At 43.2% G+C, this 19448-nt stretch overlaps 1 protein-coding gene across 3 annotated transcripts in view; it reads left to right on the forward strand.

The window, feature by feature from the left end:
• Positions 1-16803, forward strand: part of NAP1L1 (nucleosome assembly protein 1 like 1) — a 34313-nt gene extending 17510 nt beyond the window's left edge. For 2 of the 3 annotated variants that reach the window (XM_040343970.1, XM_040343969.1), the window contains exons 9-15: positions 3298-3437; positions 4810-4955; positions 7355-7374; positions 13710-13832; positions 14099-14131; positions 15531-15581; positions 16121-16803. In XM_040343970.1, the coding sequence (XP_040199904.1) occupies positions 3298-3437; positions 4810-4955; positions 7355-7374; positions 13710-13832; positions 14099-14131; positions 15531-15581; positions 16121-16156 (549 nt within the window). In that variant the 3' untranslated portion in view covers positions 16157-16803. Of the gene's footprint in view, positions 1-3297; positions 3438-4809; positions 4956-7354; positions 7375-13709; positions 13833-14098; positions 14132-15530; positions 15582-15831; positions 15863-16120 lie in introns of all 3 variants that reach the window. The other variant, XM_040343971.1, reaches the window with a different exon arrangement.
• The last annotated feature ends 2645 nt before the right edge of the window (positions 16804-19448 follow it).

A 19448-nucleotide genomic window follows, 5' to 3' on the forward strand; every position in this document is an offset into this window, starting at 1 on the left:
TCAATACATTTCATGCACCAGTGTCAAAATGTATGTAACTCTCACTTTGTAAAACGGCTCGTTCAGTGTAAAATCGAAAGGAAAGGCAAACATCTGTATGTATTAAATATACAGATTTAAAAAAAGCTTTTAAAGTGAGCTGGGGGAAGAAAAGTGGCAGTACACTGATCGCTGCAGGGAGTGGCACATGAGAAGTCTGACCATTGAAGAATACACTCTCAGTTCCACCATAGCTAGAGAACTGACCACAGTATTTTCTCCTGCTTGGTGCGGCCAGATTTTAATAGAAAAGCAGAGGGGCTGACAGCAACACCAGGGCTTTCACACAAAGGAAGCAATACAAAGAACAGGATACGTTTTTCATACAAGTACATAATACAGCGGGCACATTGGCAATATGGAATGTTGGGTTTGCATATTTAACTTACAGATGCAAGCACCAAAGTGAACATTTCAAAGAAACTATAAATTGCTGCACTTATATCACAGTATATAAAAATGTGTTTTAAATCGGCTGTCTATTTCCCACAATAAGTGACTTTTTGTATTTTATTATACACTGCTCAAAATTAAAGGAACACTTTTGAATTAGAACTCCTGGGATATTGATCTGGCCAGTTAAGTAGTAGAGGGGGAGGGGTGTACACAGAGGGGGTTGTTAATCGGTTTCAGCTGATTTGCTGTTATTTGAAATTAACAGGTGCACTAGGTGGGCAACAATGAGATGACATCAAACAGGAATGTTTTTTCAGGTGGCGGTGTCTTGACATTTTTTTTTTTTTTTTCCCCCTACTCATCTTTTCTGACTTTTTTCACTAGTTTTGCATTTGGCTAGGGTCAGTGTCACTACTGGTAGCACGAGGTGATACTTTGACCCTATAAAGGTTGCACAGGCAGTCCAACTCCTCCAGGATGGCACATCAATACGTGTCATTGCCAGGTTTGCCGTGTCTCCCAGCACAGTCTCAAGAGCATGGAGGAGATTCCAGGAGACGGGCAGTTACTCTAAAAGAGCTGGACAGAGCCGTAGAAGGTCCTTAACCCATCAGCAGGACCGGTATATGCTCCTTTGTGCAAGGAGGAACCGGATGAACACTGCCAGAGCCCTACAAAATGACCTCCAGCAGACCACTGGTGTGAATGTTTCTGACCAAACAATCAAACAGACTTCATGGGGGTGGCCTGAGGGCCCGACATCCTCTAGTGTGCTCTGTGCTCACTGCCAGACACTGTGGAGCTCGATTGGCATTTTCCACTGAACACCAGAATTGGCAGGTCTGCCACTGGTACCCCATGCTTTCCATAGATGAGAGCAGATTCACCCTGAGCATATGTGACAGATGTGAAAGGGTCTGGAGAAGCCACAGAACTTTATGCTGCCTGGAACATCGTTCAGCATGACCGGTTTGGTGGTGGGTCTCAGTGATGGTCTGGGAAGGCATATCCATGGAGGGACGCACAGACCTCTACAGGCTACACAATGGCACCCTGACTGCCATTGGGTATCGGGATGAAATCCTTGGACCCATTGTCAGACCCTACGCTGGTGCAGTGGGTCCTGGGTTCCTCCTGGTGCACGACAATGCTTGGCCTCATGTGGCGAGAGCATGCAGCCAGTTCTGGAGGATGAAGAAATTGATACTATTAAATGGCCCCCACGCTCACCTGACCGAAATCCAAAAGAACACCTCTGAGTCATTGTTTCGGTCTATCCGGTGCTGCCAGGTTGCACCTCAGTCTGTTCAGGAGCTCAGTGATGCTCTTGTCCAGATCTGGGAGGAAATACCCCAGGACAGCATCCGTCGTCTCATTAGGAGCATACCCTGATGTTTCATTTGGGGCTGTACAAACTGAGGACCATTTTGAGTTGCAATGAAATTTCAGCAAAATGGACTAGCTTGCTGCATAATTTTTTCACTTTGATTTTCGGGTGTCTTTGAATTTTAGCCCTCTGTAGGTGGATCATTTTAGCTTCCATCAAATTATGTGCCATCCTTTCATTCCTAACGCATTATCCAGTCCATATCAGTATACATATCCAGCATAAGATTTTTGCCTGTTGAGATCTGATATGTTTTCAAAGTGTTCCTTGAATTTTTTTTGAGCAGTGTATATTAGTATGTATATAGAGCTACAAAAATGTGTGTATTGCCAAAATAAACACCAAACCATATCGGTGAAAAATGCCCATCTGTGATCCATCAATCCAATTTCAGTCCTTTCAATATATTCAAAGAAAAGTGTTCTCAGAGGACCTCCATCTGTGAGGAAAGTGCATGGCATTGGATAAGTATTGTATAAAGTGAAGGAGACAGGTCACCGTGGCTTATGCCCTTCACATGACAACATGGATGAGTGAAGACATGAACAAAATATTGCATACAGCTTTTAATGGGCCCAATGCGCACAGCCATTACACTACTGAACCCCAAAATGTGTCTGCTCACAAATGGTTGACCCTCGTTGCAAAGGTCAACTGTATAAAACAGCCAAAATGTCAGTAAAAATCCTCTAGGCAGCAAAGGTCTTCAGGCCTATTAACCTGTCGCTCACTGCTGGATATCCAAGAATGCCCTCTGGCGCACAATCCAATTGGATGCCACAACTATGCTATCAAAATAAAAGCAATTTGCCATTTTAATAAAAAATTCACTTCTCTACAGGTAGAATTACTTTGTACAGAAAGGAAGCAAGCCTGGAGCACTTTTGTTGCCCCCTGAGTTCTAAAGTGGTCTGTAGTTGACCTTTCTTTGTGATGACGCAATTTCCTTGCATGTATTGGAAGCTTTGAAATTTGATTCTCAAAGATTGATATGTTTCACTAATGTGTTTTTGGCAATATACACATTTTGTGGCTCTATATACATGCTGGCAGTTGCATTGGCAGGAAGAATCCATGAACTACCACAGTACTCAACAGTGCTTTGGTAGTTCATTGAACTACAAGCCTACAGCCACAAAGGCTTTCAATAGTTTTAGTACTTTCATGGTACACTGAATAAGTGGTGTGTCCGGAGCCCGCACAGCTGCATTTTCTTTAGATTGTGGCAATGAGTTGGGGGCCGGTACATTTGTAACCTGTTAGGCCCGGTATATATCTTGCCCTGAATATGGGTGTTAAAAATGCATTTTGTCTTTTTTCTATGAATTTATGCTGGGTAAAGTTTGTACTACTCCCATGGTCACGCAAAACTAAAAACCTGAAATGGCTTGTTCCCTTTACGTGAAATTGTTTTTTTTTTTTTTTTTTTTTAATCTAGTATTTTACTGAATTTTTTTTTTTTATTTGTACCCCAGAGTTTCACCTTAGAGTTTCATTTTGAGCCTAATGAATTCTTTACAAATGAAGTGTTGACAAAAACGTATAAAATGAGGTCGGAGCCTGATGAGACTGATCCCTTCTCATTTGATGGACCTGAAATTATGGGCTGTACAGGGTAAGGGTTCTGTTTTTTGTTTTTATGAGCATATTTAGAAGCTCCGATTATAAAATTTAGCAAATGGTGTTTCAAATGGCACACTGGTGTCTTTGATTGGATATAGATGACAGATTGGCTATTTTGTGTACTTATAGGTGTTTCATAAAATGTCAGTTGAAAAATGTCACGCTTTTGCACTTTTTATTTTTTTTGTATTGGATGTTTAATTCCTATGATTGAGCCATCTAGTGGCCAAAATGCAGTATAGTTTTCTAAACTGAAAAAATGCAGTGCATTTTGGCCACTAGGCAAGCTGACAAATATCAGAAGATGCAGGGGAAAGTCATCAAGCCTTGATGTGTGCCCCCCCCCCCCTTCCAAATAGAGATTTCTTTTGGTGGTATTTTATCACCTGCGATTTTAAAAATAAGTGTGTGTGTGTGATCAAGAGTGACCAACCATTTTGAAAAACAAATTTTCTTTCTGCCATAAAACCTATCCTGGAAAAAACGTATTTACAAAGTTTTTATTACAAACTTTTTGTTTTCTTCAAAATTCGATCTTTGATTTGTAGCACAAAAAATAAAAACCTTGTGGTGGTCAAATTCCTCCAAAAGAGCTCTATTTGTGGACAAAACGATAATTTCCCGCCATCGCCTCTTCAGACATCAACTGTACCCAAACAAAATTTATCTAATAGGTTACACCTTTTTTTCTATCTTGCATCATATCAGAAAAGACTTGTCATGCTAGAACATATAAACGTGCAGAATGTTACCAGAATTCCAACATTCACTAGTTGCATTGTGAATATGGCACAGAAGAGCAGTGTCAGAACTCTGCAAACTTCCCAAAGATGCATGATGTAATTGGATATTTTGAAAGAATTCAGAAGTTTTCTTCCTAATAGATACATTTCTTCCTACAGTATAACTTTTGTGTTTCTCAATGGACACAAACATTTATAGAGGGTAAAATATATTTTGCCAGGTGGGTGCCCCAAGTTTAAACAAATGGCCATTCTATACAGCCAGGCTCGGCTAAAGGGCAGGATTTCAAAGATTGCTGGGAGAATCTGCCCCTATTATAAACAGGCCAACCAGGTGCTAGCGTTGACATTCTGTACATAGACATGTGCTACATTTGACTTATTTTTTTTTTTTCTGCAAATTGTGTCCGAATTTGACTTTAAACTCCTGATTTAACATTCTTGAATCTAATAATTTTTTTATGCAAAAATCTATTTTTGCCCTTTTTTGCTGATTTCCTTGTATTAAGGTAAAGAGCCTTTGGAATCGTTTTTAGTTTGCTGTTATCATATCACTGCTTTACTTCTGAAGTCCTACTCTGTGCAGTGTTTTAAGTAATTGCTTTGAACTGTTCCTTACAGATGCCAGATTGACTGGAAGAAAGGAAAAAATGTTACTTTAAAAACCATAAAGAAAAAACAAAAACATAAGGGACGCGGTACAGTAAGGACTGTGACAAAAACTGTTCCCAATGACTCATTCTTCAACTTCTTCAGCCCTCCTGAAGGTTCGTTATACTGACTCGTATTGGCATAGAATGCCCACTTCTACACCTTCTCACTATCAGCAGCATGGTACCTTTCTGTACTTTCTGATGAAGCAAATGGGGTTAAATTCCTAGAATTCTACAGGATTTATGTAGCGCCAGCAGTCTTTACATCGCTTTACAACATGAGGGTACAGTTACAATAGAATTTAATACAGGAGGAATCGGAAGGCCCTGCTCATTAGCGCTTGCAATCTAGGATGGAGGGTCAAGTGATACAAAAGGTAATTGTGGAGGATGAGCTGATTGAGAAAATAAAAGTACAGTTGTTTGGTGTGTTTGCAGAATAGACTTCTCTGAAGAGTTTTCTGGGATCGTCTAAAAGCAAACAAAGTAAAAAAATTGGAAAGATTAGGAGTTTCATAGGATGGGAGAGGCTCAGGAAAAGTCCTTAAGGCAAGCCTGGGAGGAGGTAATGAAGGGAGCTAGAACAGGATTTCTTGGGAGAAAAGAATGGTTGGGTTGGTATTTTGAGACTAGGCTAGTAATGTAGCTGAGTTGTGGATGGCTTTGTAAGTTATTAGATGTTGGGATGATCAGGAATGAACTAGGAGCTTGAACCATATCAAAGGAAGCAGAGGTCTTGGAGTACAGAACGGTGTCCATTGGTTTTGGCCGTTGGTAGATTGAGTTTTAGGAGAGCAGTTTGTGTGGAGTGTTGAGGGTGAAATCCAGACTGAAGGAGATCAAGGTTATTCTCGGTGAGTTCATTTGTAGACCAGACATTCAAGAGTTTAGATAAAAATGGGGCATAGGTTGATTGCTGGGTTTCAGTGAGCTTAATTATGTGGGTGACTAGTGCATGTTTTAGAGTTGGGGAAGATTCCAGAAGAAAGTGATTGAAGATACAAGTTGGTGTAGAATAGAGCCAGAGGGTGAATGTAGCATTTGCAAGGAAACAGGTGGTTAGATGGACGTTTAAAGGGGTGGTTCACCCTAAAAACTACTTTTTCTTATTACACTGGCCCCCCACATTACAATACGATGAAGCCTATTATCTTTTTTTTTTTTTTTTTTGATGCTGTACAACCTTCGTACAGCTATTCACCCGTGGCATCCGGGTTGCGAGTCCCGCGGGAGTGGGCGTTCCTAACATGTCTGTGATTGACGTTTTGACCAAAAACGAGCTCCCCCCCCCCGCCGCGTAAGCCGCGTCACGGTTGGCGAAAGGAGCCGAACGGCGATGCGCATGCGCAGTATAGCGCCGACTCGCCGTTTGGCTCCTTTCGCCAACCGTGACTCGACGGGGGGAGCTCGTTTTTGGTCAATCATAGACATGTTGGGGAACGCCCACTCCCGCGGTACTCGCAACCCGGAAGCCATGGGTGAATAGCTGTACGAAGGTATGTACAGCATTAAAAAAAAGATAATGGGCTTAATCGTATTGTAATGTGGGGGGCCAGTGTAATAAGAAAAAGTAGTTTTTTTAGGGTGAACCACCCCTTTAAGTCTAGCAGCCTTGTCTATAGTGGTGGGGTTGAATGACTGAAATAATTGTACCTGTGGACATGGAGTGTTAGGTGAAGGTATCTGTACAGCAGAGATCTCATGAGTTGTATCAGTCTTATGTTTGAAGTGATTGTCTATTTTCTGGGCAGTGAGTGTCAGAAGGGATGATGGCAAAGCTTTCTATGGGTAATTGTTGAGCAGTTGGAGGGAAAGGAGGCCGAAGACTGGAGAGCGTGAAAATCGGAGAGTTAGAAAAATTTGTTGTAGAGTAACACTGAGTGCATAGGTGGGGGATAATCGGGTCGAGGGTATTGCCGTCAGTGGGTAGAAGGGTGTATCCATTTCTTCAGGTCAAAGGTTAGACTGAAGTTTGGAAGTGGCATGAGTGTTGGTATCAATAGGGATGTTGACCACAGAGAATGATTGTGGGGATTTTAGACTGGGAACTAGTCAAGAAATTGCTTGATTTCTGATGCGATACTTGGTCTTGCAACCATGAAATGGGTTTAAAAGCAGTGTCTCAAATTTGAGTTTTTTAATTTTTTTTCAAATTGAGACATATTGCAGTATGAAAAGCATGCTTTGTCATATTTTTTGCAGCATTAAATGATTTGATGACAAACAAAAGTAATGGCAGTGCTATGCAAAGCCATATGTGGAACGTTTTTGCTAGACATAGTTAATGGGGGTTACCCATGGTCTTGCTTAATGAGGCAGGGGGTTCTATGTGGGGGGAATCCTGGCTGTCAGGCCCCCTCACCACTACCACATTAATTTGAATTGTTCTTTTGTAGTTTGAGGTATACAAATTGTTGGGAAAGCATTCTTGTGCACCCATTTCTAGTTTTGTTGCATATCATATGGTGTGTTTAATACTGTATAACTAACAATTTTTTCTTTCTTTGTTTTAGTACCAGAAAATGGAGAACTGGTAAGTCAAAGTAATTTGTATGTCAGCTTTTTTTTTTTTTTTTTTTTTTTACTGGTTAAGAATAGTTTCCCTTCCTATTGGTGTGTAAAATCACAGGCAGAATGTTTGGCTAAAACAACTTTTTGTAGCTCTGACATTGACCATTTAGGCTGACATTACTGTGTGTGTATATATACACACACGCGATAAAGCTGGCTCAGTCTAATGAAAAATATATAAATTGTTTTAAATTTGAGACCAGAAGTTGCAGCCTAGCTATTTGACAGTGTGTCCTTGGCTTAAAGCGGGGGATGACTGTGTCCCTCCTACCACACAAGTGCACAGGCAAGGACACCAGAACAAGTAGCAATATCTGGCCATTGATTTTTCTAAGCAAAAAGCTAAAGTTTTTGACTTTAGATATGTTGTAAAAACAATTTTTAAATCCTAATTTCAGCTCTTCAGTTGGTGCTGTCTAGGTTTTTTGGGTTTATTTGATAACTTTTGTATTCAAATATGGCAGGCCTGTTTCAAATGTCTGTTAGTCAGGGTTTTGGGCAGATCTGACCATGAAATCTCTTAAACGGATATTCGTTTACATCAGAAAACAAAGCAATGCAAGCCTTTTGTGTTGGGGTGTTTGTTTGTTATTTTCGGATAGGGATTAGAACACCTGGCAGGTTTTTGCACCCTCTAGTCTGGGGTGGCGAATGTTGGTAAACACATGTCTGCTTACTCTCACCACATCTGATCCTGTCTGATGGGGACCACCATCTGTGTCCTTGGCAATCTGGTGGATTAGATGGAAATAGACAGGCGGTCTGTTTCTGTCCGACTTATCCTATAGAAGAGAGCAGGACTGTCTACTCTGCATAGTGATCAGCAGAGATCCCCCTCTGAGCAAGCAGCTTCTGTGTCACAGGCGCTCGCGTGAAAGGGGCCCGACAGAAGTGACAGTTCGGCTCAGATTTTGCCAGGGATCTGTTCACTTGCTGCTAATGTGGTCTGTGTAAAAAAATAAATAAAAAAAAAAACTTGTGAGTGCTTAACCCATTTTAGCTTAAATCTACTTCCAGCGTATAAGCGGAAGTTACACTTTTGGGTGCAACTCTGCTTTTAACGTGAACTTGTTTCTTAAGTCAACAAACCAGCAAAACTCGCTACAAAACCCAGCTTTTAATGTTGGTAACATCAATAACATTCAATCCCGCCAGAAAGATGATCAAGGGGCATCTAATTGTAAATTGCAAGATTCTCCATAGGCGATCGCTCATGACAGCGAGAACCGGTATCTGTGTTAACAGGGGTGAGGAGTTTTGGCTGCAAGTTTCATTTATTTTTTATTTCTCTCCCTCAAATGTATACGGTCATGCTAATGAGGATCCTCACGCTCCTGTTCAAGTTTGATAAAAAAAAAAAGTTTCTCTTCCGTTCATGGACGGACACAGCAGCAATTGACCTTGGGGTATTATCCTCCCTTTTTAGGAGATTGACTAGGCAGAAAAACAGCATGTTAAGTGTTAAACTCCACACAGCATAGTACCTCCCAGCAGGTGGTTCCCCCGGGTACATCCCCCCCCCCCCCTACAGGTAAGTAGCAGTCCTCTTGCTTTGGCGGGCTGCTGCATTCCTGGGGAGGTCGATTGGGGGTCCGCCTTGCTTTCCTCTCCCTCCCCGCGTTCTGGGTGGTAGGCCGTGGGGGGGGGGGGGTCCGCCTGGGGGGCTCTATTCGGTGGCTGGGGGCTGTGTATCGGGGGTGCTGTTTTACTGCCATGTGCGGGGCGGTGGCCTGCTGTGTTTTTTACTGTGCACCGCGGCCGCCATTTTGGCAGCGACGGGGCGCCTTTATTAGAGTTTAGCGGCCATTTTCTTGTAGCCCACATGCTTTTTGCGTGTCGGCGGCCATTTTGAATGGGGTTTTTGCCTCTAGTGGCTAGAATAACTGCGCAAATGGCTCCAGCACACTTCTTAAGGGACGGCACGGACATCGCTCTGGGGCAGACAGCAGCAGTACAGCCTGGTCGGGTGGTGAGTCCTCTGGGGGGTCCCCTGTTCTCTGCTGCGGCCGGGAGGGTGGCCTGTGGGTCTTGCCTTGCAGTCCAAGGGCGGCTATTGGGTGGGTCAGCATGGCGTCCAAACCAGATGCTTTTCCCCCAGACATGCCAGAATTAACCCTTAGTGCCCCTGTGCCTATGGCCTCTGTGGATGCTATGACGGCCGTCCTTGAGGCATTTGTTGCCAGGATTGAAGATTGAGGATCTAGCACGTGGCTAGAGGGGGGGTAAAAAGCAACCCCCTCCCCCCGCCTTCTTCTGGGGATGCCTCTGACACGGAATCGGGCCCTGCTACTGCTTCCGCCCCTGGTTCTGAGGTGTCAGAGGATGCAGGCCTAGTCCACACGCACAGTGAGGATGACTCTGCATCAGGGTCAGCGCATGATAGGGCGCTAGTGGGAGCTCTTATCACTGCGGTGCGGGATACTCAAAAAATTAAGGATTTGGCGTAGACCTCCGATGTCGGTTCCTTTTGCGTTCTGCAAGCTGACCCGCACTGAAAGTGTTTCCTTGTGTTCCTTATCTGGAAAAAAAAATTGTATAAGGAATGAGATCGGCCGCGAAATGTTTTCTGTTCCGAAATGCTTTGCGGTCCGTTACCCTTTCAATTTGTGGCCCTCTTACGGCCTGGCTTCTGCGTCGAGGGTTTTCACCAAGGTGCTTGCTCCGATTCTGGCCCTGCTGAGGCAGCGCGGGATACCTGAACAATCTTCTGAGGGCTTCTTCAAGCTCAGAGAGATGGATGTGTCTATCACCTGCCAGACCCTCCAGGAATTCGGTTGGCTGCTAAATGTTCAGAAGTCAGTGTTGGTACCGTCTCAGCGTCTGGAATACCTGGGGTTGGTCCTGGATTCCTCGGCGAGAGTTTTCCTTCCCACGGAGAAACTACAGACTCTGCAATATGCTGTGCAGCGGTTGGCAACTCAGAAGTGGTCGTCTCTTCGCTTTTGCATGCGAGTTCTGGGTCTGATGGTGGCCTCCTTTGAGGCGGTTCTGTATGCTCAATTCCACACGAGTGTTGGAGCGAAATTCTGTCGCGTTGGGACAAGCTCCCTTCGTCTCTGGATTACCAAGTCCCGGTGAGTCGCCTGGTTGGGACCTCCCTAGTGTGGTGACTGACATCTCCGGTACTTCGGGCCGGGAAATCATTCCTACCGTACCATTGGACGGTGGTCACAACTGATTTCAGTCTCTCCGGCTGGGGGGGTGTCTGGGGTGTCCAGTCAGCCCAGGGGCGCTGGACTTGGGGAGTGTCCCGCCTACCAATCAATGTCCTGGAACCAAGGCCGCTGATAAGCCAGTACAACTGGCCTTGTTGTAGGGGGCCCCGGGCCAGCAGGGGCCCGGATGGCAACCCCCCTTTTTTTTAGGGGTCTGGAGGTGCCCAGGATGAAAACACCCCTTTTTTTCTAAAATAAATACATTTTTATATATATATATATATATATAATTTTAAAAAGCTCATGAGGTCTCCATGTGGCAAAACATTTTAATTTAAGGGCCTAGAGGTCCCCAGGGCCCTTAATGGCAACCCCCCCTTTTTTTTTTTTATAAATGTTTATTTTATATATTTTATTTTTTTATTAATTTGTAAAGGGCCCGGCTCCGCTTCTCAATTCAAGGCAGCTCCCGCTTCTCAATTTCAGTATCAGACGGCAGCCCCCCCCCGGTTCTCTGCTCCAGGTGCCTACCAATGCCGCCAATCCCGTAACGTGCTGCAGAGACAGTTTCAAGGCGGGACCAGGGGTGGAGCTGAAGGGGGCCCTGTCAGGTAGGCTGTACGGGGCCCCATGATTTCTATCAGCGGCCCTGCCTGGATCTCTGGGCGACCAGGCTGTGCCTCTCCAAGTGGTCTCAGACTGCAGGTCCGCCTGGTCAGGATCCAGTCTGACAACGCCACGGCTGTGGCGTATTGTCAATAATCAAGGGGGCACACGGAGCTCGGCTGCAGCGGAGGAAGTCGCTCAATGCTCCGGTGGGCCAAAAAACGTTCCGGCTCTTTCGGCCATGTACATTCCGGGGGTTCAGAACTGGCAGGCCGACTACCCAAGTTGCCAAACGCTAGACCAAGGAGAATGGTCATTACACCCGGATGTGTTTCAGAGTCTGTGTCTGAAATGGGGCACTCCAGACGTGGATCTTCTGGCGTCCCGTCTCAATCGGAAGGTGTCACGGTTCGTGGCCAGGGCAAGAGGCCCGTGGGCGGACGCGTTGGTGGGACGCCGTGGGGTCACTATTGCCTAATCTACGCCTTTCGTCCTCTGAAGCTTCCTCCTCTGCTGTGCAGATTGGAAGCCGAGGGAATACCAACTTACTTGGTCATCCACAGGGATAAGGTGGTGCTGCGGCCGCATTCCTTCCTAAGGTTGTTTCGGCCTTTCACATCAATGAGGACGTTGTCCTTCCATCCTTGTGTCCTCGGCCAGTGAACCCAAAAGAGGCCGCGTTGCATTCCTTGGACGTGGTTCGAGCCCTACGGGTGTACCTGTCTGCTACGGCTCCGTTTCGGAGGTCGGATTCACTGTTCGTGTCGGTGACTGGTCCAAAGAAGGGTCTGGCGGTCTCGTTGGCCACAATTTCTAGGTGGATCAGGCAGGTCGTGCCTCAGGGCCTCCCACCTCACCTAAGCCTCAGTTCTTAGACCTGGTGTCCTTGGGTGATTTATGTGCCTAAAGTTTCTTTTATGAACTTTTTGTGCACAATTATGGCCTGATTCTGAACTCTTCATTGTTGGCACAAAGGTAGAATCTGCACATGGGGATCATGGCACAGCACTCTCAATGGGCGAAGCACTCGTATGCTGTTCATTCAGCGCACATGCATTGGTGATACGAGCTGCAAATATATCAAATGGGGGATATTTTACCTACAAGTAGGCTCTTACTATAAGCTTTCTTGTAACAAATTAGTATAAATATTTTACAGTGCAAGCTAAAGTAAATAGTAGTGATAACTGGTATAAATCCAGTGATAGTTGTTTATGTATTAGTGTTGATCACTAATTGTGCAAAAATAGTCCCTAAAGGCTGGATTGTCTCAAACAAGGAAAGCTAAATGTATCCTGATGTGAGATCTTCAAAACTTTCACCACACCACGCGCTCTTAGTGTAAAAACTCACCAAATGACGATGCCTTGCACTGTCATGCTAGGCAAAACGGCATCAACCCTTACAGGGTTGGATATCTACTGATATCCAGACGTGCCACCTGATAGCATGGACTCTCCATATATAATTAAACAAAGTGCTCCAATATTGCAGTATCGTTGTAAAAATTTTATTCTATTAAAAGCGCTTCAAACACTGTGCTTGCATAAGGTCAAATCAATGAAGCCTACTGGCATCCTCTTGCAACAGCAAGTACTGGTGTAATGTGGTCTCAGTTGATACATGTGTGAACTGAATCTCGCCAGCAAAAGATTGTGATCCTCTGAGCATCACGTTGGGTATAGTGTGAAACTGGTTGCCATACAGTCGCGTCCCGATGTTTCATCATAACGACTTGCCCATGAGCCTGAATGAAAGCAAAACGGTTGTGAAATGCAATCACTTCAGCATGTATACCATCCCATAACAAATTTGTCAATTTATTAAAGGCTTGTCACCATCACAGGTGTGGTGACGTTGGTGCATCACTGTTCCTAGCTGAGCATGGGAGTGCATACTGGGTGGGAAGAAAAGATCTGCAGGAGGTATCGTGTGTGGGTGTGTGTGTGGGTGTGGGTGTGTGTGTGGGTGTGGGTGTGGGTGTTGTGTGTGTGTGTGTGTGTGTGTGTATAAAAGTAATGTTACTACCCAAAGTATAGCATTGGGGTAAGTAAAAATTGCTCTTTAGACTCATCGGTATCCATGTATAGGCAGTGTTCTCCACCACAAGCCCTTCAGTATTTGTGTTTAATAATCTTGGTGCCTTGCCGTTTTAATGGTCAAGTATTCAACCCTATTTTATTTCCTATATGGGATGTTGTGCCCCACGTGTTGTACAGTTGATACTCTTGCATTGCTACCCAGTGGTTGGCTTTATTTGAAATGTCAACAGATGCAAATCTGGGTCACCAGGGGGGGACAGGTTGGCCTGCTACTTTTTTTTATTTTTTTTTTTTTTTTTGTGTGCTGGCTACACTTAAATTCACACTTAAATTCACTGTTTGGCTGCTCATGGTCTCCTCAGGTTTTAGAATGTTTGTTTAAAATTTGATGTAGCAGTTAGGCTCTGCTGGCTTAATAAAAAATAAATCATTGCTTGCTCCTCCCTCTTAATGTCCCAGACCACCTGTAACTTTTCCCTCTTTACCTAATCTAGGATGACGATGCTGAAGCCATTCTTACTGCAGACTTTGAAATCGGACACTTTTTACGTGAGCGAATAATTCCTCGATCCGTGCTTTACTTCACTGGAGAAGCTATAGAAGATGACGATGATGATGTAAATGACTTTTTGTTGAGAAAAATAACTATTATAAAGCTTTTATTTTTTGAGCATTTTAATGTTGTATTGAGTACTATTTTTAGTGTTTTTCTGTATTTTTATGCTGAATATCCACGTGTGGTGTGTGTGTGTGTGTTCTCTCTATCTTGTTGGCTTTAAGAGTGCCAATAGTATGTACAGCCAAGTCCTTTTCTTAAACTGTATATGGAAATTGTATTAAACTGTATATGGAAATTGTATTAATGTGTTTTTTTGTTTTTTAGTATGATGAGGAGGGTGAAGAAGCAGACGATGAGGTAACTATAAAATGGCTGCACAAAATGTATTTTAAATGCAAATTACTTAAAGGGGTTGTAAAGGAAAACATTTTTTTTCATACTAAGCATCCTTTACCTGCAGACATTCCTCTTTTCACTTCCTCATTGTTCGTTTTTGCTCAGAAGTTGCTCTATTTCTTCTCTGTTCTGTTCACTTCCTGCTTTGTCTGATTTTACTGACCACCGTGATGGGAGGCTTTACTGCGGTGGTCAGTAACGTGCTCACCCCCTCCTGGGAACTACATCTGTGCGGCAGGACGCTCTCTACGTGTTAGACTTCAAGGAGGTGTGAATTACTGGGCGTACCGCAATGCATACTGGGAAATGTAGTTCTTACATGAATGAGCGATGCAAACCAGGAAGTGAATGAGAGAACAGAAACTAGAACGCCGGAGGTGATATAGATGAAGGAATTTAATGGGTATATACTTGTTTTTTAACAGAATCATTACACTATTCTGTCTGTCTACCTTGCAGACATTAATTGTAGGCAATTTCTTTTTTTCCTTTAGTGACCCTTTAATCTTCAGGCTAGCTGTGTACACTACAATGAAGACTTTTTCTTTTTAGCCACTCCAGTTAGGAAACTCACTGCTGGGGGGGGTGCCGCCTAATGTAAAGTATATGTAATAAGAGCACTAAATCCCTTCTTGGATTTCCACACTATTAGAAAGGAGGAAAAAGCAGAATGGAGCTGGGCATGCTTGTGCTTTGTCACTATCTTAAAGAGGCGGTAAACCCTCTTTAAAAAAAATCTGAAAGAGGCATAATGAGCTAGTATGCATTGCATACTAGCTCATTATAAATGACTTACCTGAGATCGAAGCCCCTGTAGCGGCCCTTGATCACGTCCTCCACCGCCATCTATCCCAGAGAGTCCCGGGTATCGCTGCTCCGGCACTGTGACTGGCCGGAGCATCGATGACTTCCCTCCTTTTGGAAAATATCTCCTTAACCGTCTAGGTTAAGGAGATCTGTTGCACCTACAGGTAAGCCTTAAAGTGGTCTGTAAGGGTTTACAACCACTTTAATGGATTTGGGGGGGGGGGGGGTCTGCTCTGGCAGGAAATTGCTTCCTGGGAGTGTTCTGGGCATGAAGCTCCACATCTTGTTCTGAAATCGTCATGTGATTTCAGATGTTGAATTGCACAAATTCAAAAGCTGCATTTAATGTGAACAGGGCTAAAGCTGTTTTTGCCAACTTTTTTTTTTTTTTTTTTTTACAAGGTAGGCAAAATATCAGCATGGGGACGTCTCACTAATGTGCTACAATCCATATATAGTAAAGTCCTACATAGTGTATTTTGGGGTGTGAGTGTTGAATGTGTTGCTTTTTCTGATCTAGACTGACAGTGACTAAGCTTCATTTGTTTCATAGGAAGGGGAGGAAGAAGCAGATGAGGAAAATGATCCAGACTTTGAACCGAAGGTGAGAACTTTAGCTTTCTAAAGTTTATAGATTACTTTGTACATAATGGTTCTTCTGAACGAGTCGGCATTTTATGCATGCTGTTTTGCTCTACAAATAAGGGCATTTATGTTCCAAAAAGAAAATGTTTTTGTTTTTTCAATTTTCCTAAAGCATGCAATGTGTTGACAGTCTAACAAATGAAGACATGCAGCTTTGGTTAACTACATTCTATTTCTGTATGTGTACCTTTGAAATTTTTCCTCACCAGGTTTAAATGGTGTCCAGAATTCATGTTCTGGGTATGTAAACTTTGCCTTTGAGCATCTTAATACACTAATGGTCTTTGTGTTATGACTCACTGAGCACTAACCTTTCCTGGTAGAATGCACATTTCTGCTTGTCAAAGTTGCATTTTTTTTTTTTGTGTCTATCTTGTACAAATACTGCACATGAAGACATTTTGGCTAGCTCGGACAGGCTAGATTGCTGATTGTATACCGTGTAGCAAGCTCAAATATGTTAATAAAGACATTAATTTTTATTTTTTTTCTTTACAGAAAGATCAAAACCCGGCTGAGTGCAAACAGCAATGAAGCAGTGTGTATGTGGCCTTGAGGATTACCTGCACTGTAATAAATTAAACTATTAGTTACTTACAGCCTTATGTTTTGTATCTTCTTGGTAGAATAAAGTAAACAATTTTTTGTTATAAAACAATAAAATTAAAACATTTAAAAAACATGTTCAAATGGTAAGATCATTGGACTTGGTATTTTACGTGTAATCTCCTGCCAGATATTTAATAGGACGCAGAGATCCCTTTTAAAGCATGTTGTTCACTGCTTCATAGTCTTGGGTATTGTGGAGTCTTTTCGCCATGTATATCAGCAGTTATGAGTCTTCACAGCTGCAATCGGATAACCAGCCTTCCGTTTAGATAAATCTCCTACGGAACCAAAGTATTTTTCAGCCCAGTAGTTTTAAACCGGTGTCGGTAGCTTGCAATAGCTGTGCCTTCATGACTTTGTTCTAGAAATACAGTTATTACCTTGAAAATGGTACATTAAAGAACTTACCCTTGCAATATCTTTCCAATCAGACCATGTCCATTGATCATGTCTGCTTGTTTATGCTATGGGTTTTTGTATTATGTGACTGTGATCTACAAAGAAGTAATGGTCAACATAACAAAGTTATTGTTTAACACTGGGGTGTTAATAAAACCTAGTATTTTCAGAAAGCTGTGTCCTTTTTTATTGAACAGGTTCAGTAGGTGGAATTATCTGTGCTAGAAGTGTAGTCTCTCACAGGCCTGACTTAGTAAAGTGTGAAATGATCTTGTGACATTTGAAGTATCCAGTCATGTGCAGGAGAATAAAAAATGCAGGTGGTGTACAGTTTGTAAGTTGGAAATTGTGTTCTCCAAAGCTACCACATGTAAACATAATGCATCAAAACTTCTATTTTGCTTCTAAGCAAAAAATGTATTTCTGTGTAAATTTAGTCTAAGTTTTTGCCCCCACATTCTGAATAGTTGAACTCTGAGATTACCTCATGCCAGTGGACAGTACACTTCAGCCTACAGACACGCAGGATAGAGCTAACATTTGGTGCATAGGCTGTCATGTAGGCTTGCCCACCAGTTATGCTCGTTTAGTGTTTACAGTTCTTAGTCCCAATATTGAAAAGGCATGCCAGCTCAGATGTGACTTAATTTGCTGTATGCTTTGTTGTCACTGTAAGGGCAGATCCAATGGTCTCAAACCTGTTTTCTATACATGATGATTTTTATTTTTTAAACTTCAGTTTACTAGTGTCTGAAGGTCATAATCACTTCTGTGCAGCTGTGCATGAAAATGGGTTCTCGGCAGTTTCAGGCTCTGTATTCCTACAGCTATTCAACTCTTAAAGGAATGATACCTGGACCCCACATGGCATGATGTGGGATTTTGCAGGGGCAAGAGCCAATCTTATTGCTTGGAGGATTAATAGGGTCTTGTATAGATCCAGGGCAGTGATTTTGGCCACATGTTGAGGGCCTGGTACAGTTCAGAAGGGGGGCGCTCACTCATCACCCTCCCTTTCCTAACCTGCATACTGGCATAAGGGTCTGGTATAAATTGGGGGGGGGGGGTGATATTTAAAAAAAAAAAAATGGGGTTAAGTTCCCCTTACAGGCTGAGTCCTCCGGGTCACCAAGGATGACATTGTCAGGAACTACCTCCTCCCAGGCATGTACAACTCCTCGGTTTCTGGGGACTGAAAACCATTCCTTGAAGACTGCTGTCTCTTATCCCCTACATCCATGCTGACACAACCCTCCAGTGTGTTTGGCAGCCCCACAGGAATGGTATCTGCATAAAGGGGTCCTTGAGAGGAAAGGAAGTCCTCTTCCTCCTGCTGTTCTGCCTCAAGTGTCCTGTCCATGATTCCACAAAGCGTGTGCTCCAGCAGGAAGACTAGAGGGCCAGTGTCACTGATGCATGCATCGTTGTGGCTCACTATCCTTGTGGCCTGCTCAAATGGTGACGGGACAGTGCATGCATCCTTTACCAGTGGTGAAAAGAAGCCAAGCTCTCCTGTCCTTGTGCCACACTAACACAGGTACTCATTCATGGCGTGTGTGTGTTTTATTTTTTATTTTTTTTTATATGGTTCAGCAACTGAGGTAGCAAAATTTGCCTGAGATCAACAGGCTATGTAGTGCTAGCAGATTGGCTGCAAGTGCTTGTGGCACCCATTACTATAGAAAAATGGAAAGAAACTGTGCTAAAATAACAAAGGAGAGAAAAAAAGACCTGCAACGTGGTCAGTCTAATCCCTCCAGATGCTGGGATTACCGTGTAAACCATAAATACAAGAAATGAACATAAGAAAAATATAAATCGCGCTACCTCAACCACCCTTCTTGACGCACGCAGACGTATGCAAGTGGGTAATCTCTAGTGCTATATGTGAAAGGCTGGCTGCTATATCAAAAAATTACCTATAATGGCCACAAGAGTGCAACATGCAGCCACCTCAAAAACCCTCAGCAATCATAGTGATTTTTAAATTTAAAAAAACAGAACACTTGGACAAAAAACCATCAACTAAATGTGAAATATGGCTTTGAATAAGTTAATACTGCAATGTTGACAGTCCATAAACAGCGGATAAGATGTCAAACACCTGTGCCACATTATAGATTGGTTGTAAACGTGTCCAAAAGAAAAGAGTGACATGTCCTCCACCAGACTTATAGATTGGCTTCTTACCGAATTCCCATGATCCCTTATGACAGGGGACCAAAAATGGCATATAATAGGTCCCAATATCGCAGTTTCAGATATGCAGTCCTGATGGATCTCGTTTCCCAAGAAATTTCAGCAGTGTCAATGTCCACCATTTAAAAAACAGTGACAGCTCTACAGTGCAATACATGTGTAAAAATGTATTTAAAAAAATTAAAATTGCACTTAGTTATGCAGTTTAAAATTCGCCTTGAATTTAAATGTGCCGGCTGGTACACAAAACTCTCACCAGTTGTCCACTGGGGGAACGATGGGAACTTCTTGGGTGACGACAGCGTGCCACTCGCCCTACGTCCGTTTCATAAGATATTACTTCTTCCAGGGGCACCCATTACTATACCATCATTCCTCTCGGTGGAGGTTTTTGAGAAGATATAGTAGGGGTAGAGATCCCAGATGAGGAGAAAGAAGTCCGCATTTTTTTTAAATGATGTGGGTCTTTCAGGTGTTGTTGCCAACAGACTGCATGGCAGGTCATAATATGTCTTGTCAAGCAAGTGGTGCCCAAGCAGCCGGTGTTCTGGCCATGCTTAACAAGGTCTCGTGCAGGAACGTCTTCATATATTTGTCTATAGCAGGGATATGCAATTGG

The sequence above is a fragment of the Rana temporaria genome, chromosome 3 (genome assembly GCF_905171775.1).
Source record: "Rana temporaria chromosome 3, aRanTem1.1, whole genome shotgun sequence".
NCBI classification, from domain to species: domain Eukaryota; kingdom Metazoa; phylum Chordata; class Amphibia; order Anura; family Ranidae; genus Rana; species Rana temporaria.